Genomic DNA, 2,864 nt, shown 5'->3' with positions numbered 1-2,864 from the left:
TAAAAGAAGTGAACGCAGAAGAAAGCGAAAGCGATTCAAAGCCAAAAAGTGCAGAATAAAAGAAGTGAGGGCTGTGCGAGGGGCGCGCTGCTGACGTGTACGTCCACCCGGAGTTCCCGCTGGGCGGAGAGAAAGCCGGCCTGGACCTTCCCTTCCGCCGCGGCACCCACGGCCGCCAGGCAGCAGAGGCAGATGCCCCCCACAGCCAGCGGGTGCTCGCACGCCGTCGCCGCCACCGCACCCAGCCTGCAGCAGCAGCAGCAGCGGCAGCAGCAGCAACAGTAATGGAGTTGGAAGCAGTAGGGAAGGGAACAGGGAGGGGTAAACGAACACGGATCACACAGTCGCAGTAGCCTGGCCGCGCCATCTGCGACTGCTGCTGCAGCACCTGCTGCTGCAGCACGGGCAGCAGCAGCAGCAGCAGCAGCAGCTAATACTGCCCCGCGTGGCTTACTCGGTGCTGCTGGAAATAATTTCATTGTTCAAAACCGACAACTTGCAAAGAACTCCAGACACAGGGGCGCGCACCACAAACTCGGAAGCAGCAGGCGGCCCTCCATCTGCTGCTGCTGCTGCTGCTGTCCCTGTTGCTGCTGCTTCTGGTGCGCCTCCTTCTGCTGCATCGGCTGCTGCTGCTTCTGCTGCTCCTCGTGCTTCTGCGGATCCGGCTGCTTCCCTAGCACGCGCTGCTTCTCCCGCTGCTGCTGGTCCAACTGAATCTGCTGCTTCCGTTGCCTTTGCTGCTTCTGCTTCTTCTGTTGCTTCTGCTGCTTCTGCTGCTCCAGGACGTGCTGCTGGGCTTACAGCTGCTGCTTCCGCTGCCGGCGCTGCAGGTGACTCTGCGGCCGTTGCCGTTTCCTTCCTGTGTGCATCTGCTGCGTCTGCTGCTGCTGCTGCTGCTGCACCTTCACCGCCATTCTCAGCAGCAGCAGCAGCAGCAGCAGGGGGCGGAAAGAGGTGCGCGAGCACCTGGCCCTCGACCACGTGGCTGCCGGCCGGAACTCTCCATTTGATGGTCAGCGGCAGCGCCCGCTGCGCCTCTGCGGGGAGGCAGATTGAAACAGCGCCTTTAGGCTCTGCTGCTGCTGCTGCTGCTGCTGTTTCCTGCGGATCCATGGGCTCTCCTGGTTCAACTAACTGCAGTGCGGAAACTAAACCGGAAACCCTTAACCCTCAACCCGGGAAAAGCAGCAGCAGAAGGAGCCGCAACGTACAGCACCGGGAATGAAGGCCGAACTTTGGAGGGTTTGTGCCCAGGGTTCAGGGTCTAGGGTTTAGGGTTTAAGGCTCGCTCGTGACACGCTGACAGCCCGAGAGCCGAGGCCCCTGGCCCTCCTTGGCCGATGTGTCTGCTACGAGTTCCAAAATGCGAAACAGCAGCAGCAGCAGCAGCTGCTGCTGCTGCTGCTGCTTCGGGTTTCCCAGGTGTATGTACCAAAAATGAATGAGCAGGGCCCCCTACGTATCGGGGGCTGCCTCGGGGGGAAAGCAGCTCTAAATGGACTTGAGAAAATGAGGGTTTTGAATTAATAAAAAGGAAATTAAAACAACAGAAGATCAGCTTCTACATTTCCTTATTCCCGAGTAAACCCTTGCGTTTGTTTCCGCTGCATGCGGTCGAAACCTTGAGCTGGGGCCCCCACGAAGTTGAACTGAGCGGCATTTTCCGTTTTCCCCTTCAAAGTGAATTTAATTCCCTTTTCTCATCAAAATACATTTTTATTGAATCAATTTTCGGACTGCTGCTGCCTGTGTGTCTAGAACTCCCCCTAAGTCTTCGAGGCAGCCGGGATTCGCCAGAAAAGGCGAATTCAACGAAGACCAAACTGGCCGCAGCAGCAGGCAGCAAGCCACAGGCGTAGCAGCAACAAAGCTGCTGCTTCAGAACAAAGTGTATAAGCTTCAGAGTGTGTGAGGCAGCAAGGAGGGAAGGCTTTTGTCAGTTCAAATATTCATCTTTTTCACGTAAACACAAAACACTCTACTTTCCTGCCAACAGCCAGCCCATGGCTTTCCACGCAAAGAGGCTCTCTGGGGGTCTCTTTCGCTTCTCAGCTGCAGCAGCAGCAGCAGGAGGGCCCTTGAGGCTGGGGGTGCAGTCGCAGCAAGTGTGCCATGGGCCTGCAGCAGCTGCAGCAGCGCCTGCAGCAGCTGCAGCAGTACCAACAGCAGCAGCAGCAGCAGCGCCGGCTGGCGAAGGCTTTCCACGGCCTCCAGCTCGAGCCCAAGCATCTTTCAGGGTACTTTCCTTCTGTGCACACCGACTGAGGGCTCTTGCTGCACCGGGGATGCCAGCGCTAGCCAGCAGCAGCAGGATGGGCGGCAGCAGCCTCAGCAGCAGCAACAGCAACTGCTGCTGCTGCTGCTGCTGCTGCGGGTCTGTGCGTCAGTTTGCTTCGCGCCGCAGCCGCCGCATGACTTCATTTTGGGACCGCGAGTTTTTGGCCCACGACCTGGAGACAGAAATTGAGAAGGTGGAAGAGGCGGAGCAGCAACACGCAGCCTTGACAGGTGCCTCTCAAACAGCAGCAGCAGCAGCAGCAGCAGCAAGTGGCAGCCCCTAGGTCTCGTTTCATGCAAGTGTAGGGCAGCAGCAAGCGCCACAGGCCACTCTTTATTTGAAGCTTTCCTTAGTGCGCATGGTAACGGCTGCGTGCGTGCCAAGAGCCCTGCTGCTGCTGAGGCTCACATGCAACTGCTGCTGCTGCTGCTGCTGCTGCTGCCGCTGCTGCTTTGTGCTCCCAGGCCGTCGTCCGCCGTCTCTGTGGGATTCAGAAGAAGTCAAGGAAGAGTTCGCCCGCTCTGTGGGCCGCCGCAGAGCCCCCGCGCGCCCCAGTAGGCAATCAAGCGCAGCAGCAGCAGCA

General features: G+C 58.7%; 2 protein-coding genes across 2 annotated transcripts in view; one reads left to right on the top strand and one right to left on the bottom strand.

Annotated features, from left to right (window-relative positions):
• Positions 1 to 1,116, bottom strand: part of ETH_00011525 (NLI interacting factor-like phosphatase domain-containing protein, putative) — a gene marked incomplete at both ends in the record, with an annotated part of 4,769 nt that extends 3,653 nt beyond the window's left edge. Inside the window, 2 exons of the mRNA XM_013376839.1 lie at positions 96 to 246; positions 455 to 1,116. Of these exons, the coding sequence (XP_013232293.1) occupies positions 96 to 246; positions 455 to 1,116 (813 nt within the window). The remainder of the gene's footprint in view (positions 1 to 95; positions 247 to 454) is intronic.
• Positions 1,117 to 2,006: 890 nt separating this feature from the next.
• The window catches only part of ETH_00011520 (uncharacterized protein), a gene marked incomplete at both ends in the record, with an annotated part of 2,635 nt that continues 1,777 nt past the window's right edge, over positions 2,007 to 2,864 (top strand). Inside the window, 2 exons of the mRNA XM_013376838.1 lie at positions 2,007 to 2,511; positions 2,746 to 2,835. Of these exons, the coding sequence (XP_013232292.1) occupies positions 2,007 to 2,511; positions 2,746 to 2,835 (595 nt within the window). The remainder of the gene's footprint in view (positions 2,512 to 2,745; positions 2,836 to 2,864) is intronic.

This window comes from Eimeria tenella, genomic scaffold (assembly GCF_000499545.2).
Source record: "Eimeria tenella Houghton genomic scaffold, Eth_scaff407, whole genome shotgun sequence".
In the NCBI taxonomy this organism is placed as follows: Eukaryota; Apicomplexa; class Conoidasida; order Eucoccidiorida; family Eimeriidae; genus Eimeria; species Eimeria tenella.
The sequence above is the reverse complement of the archived record's forward strand: the minus strand, read 5'-3'. Positions and strand labels throughout refer to the sequence as shown.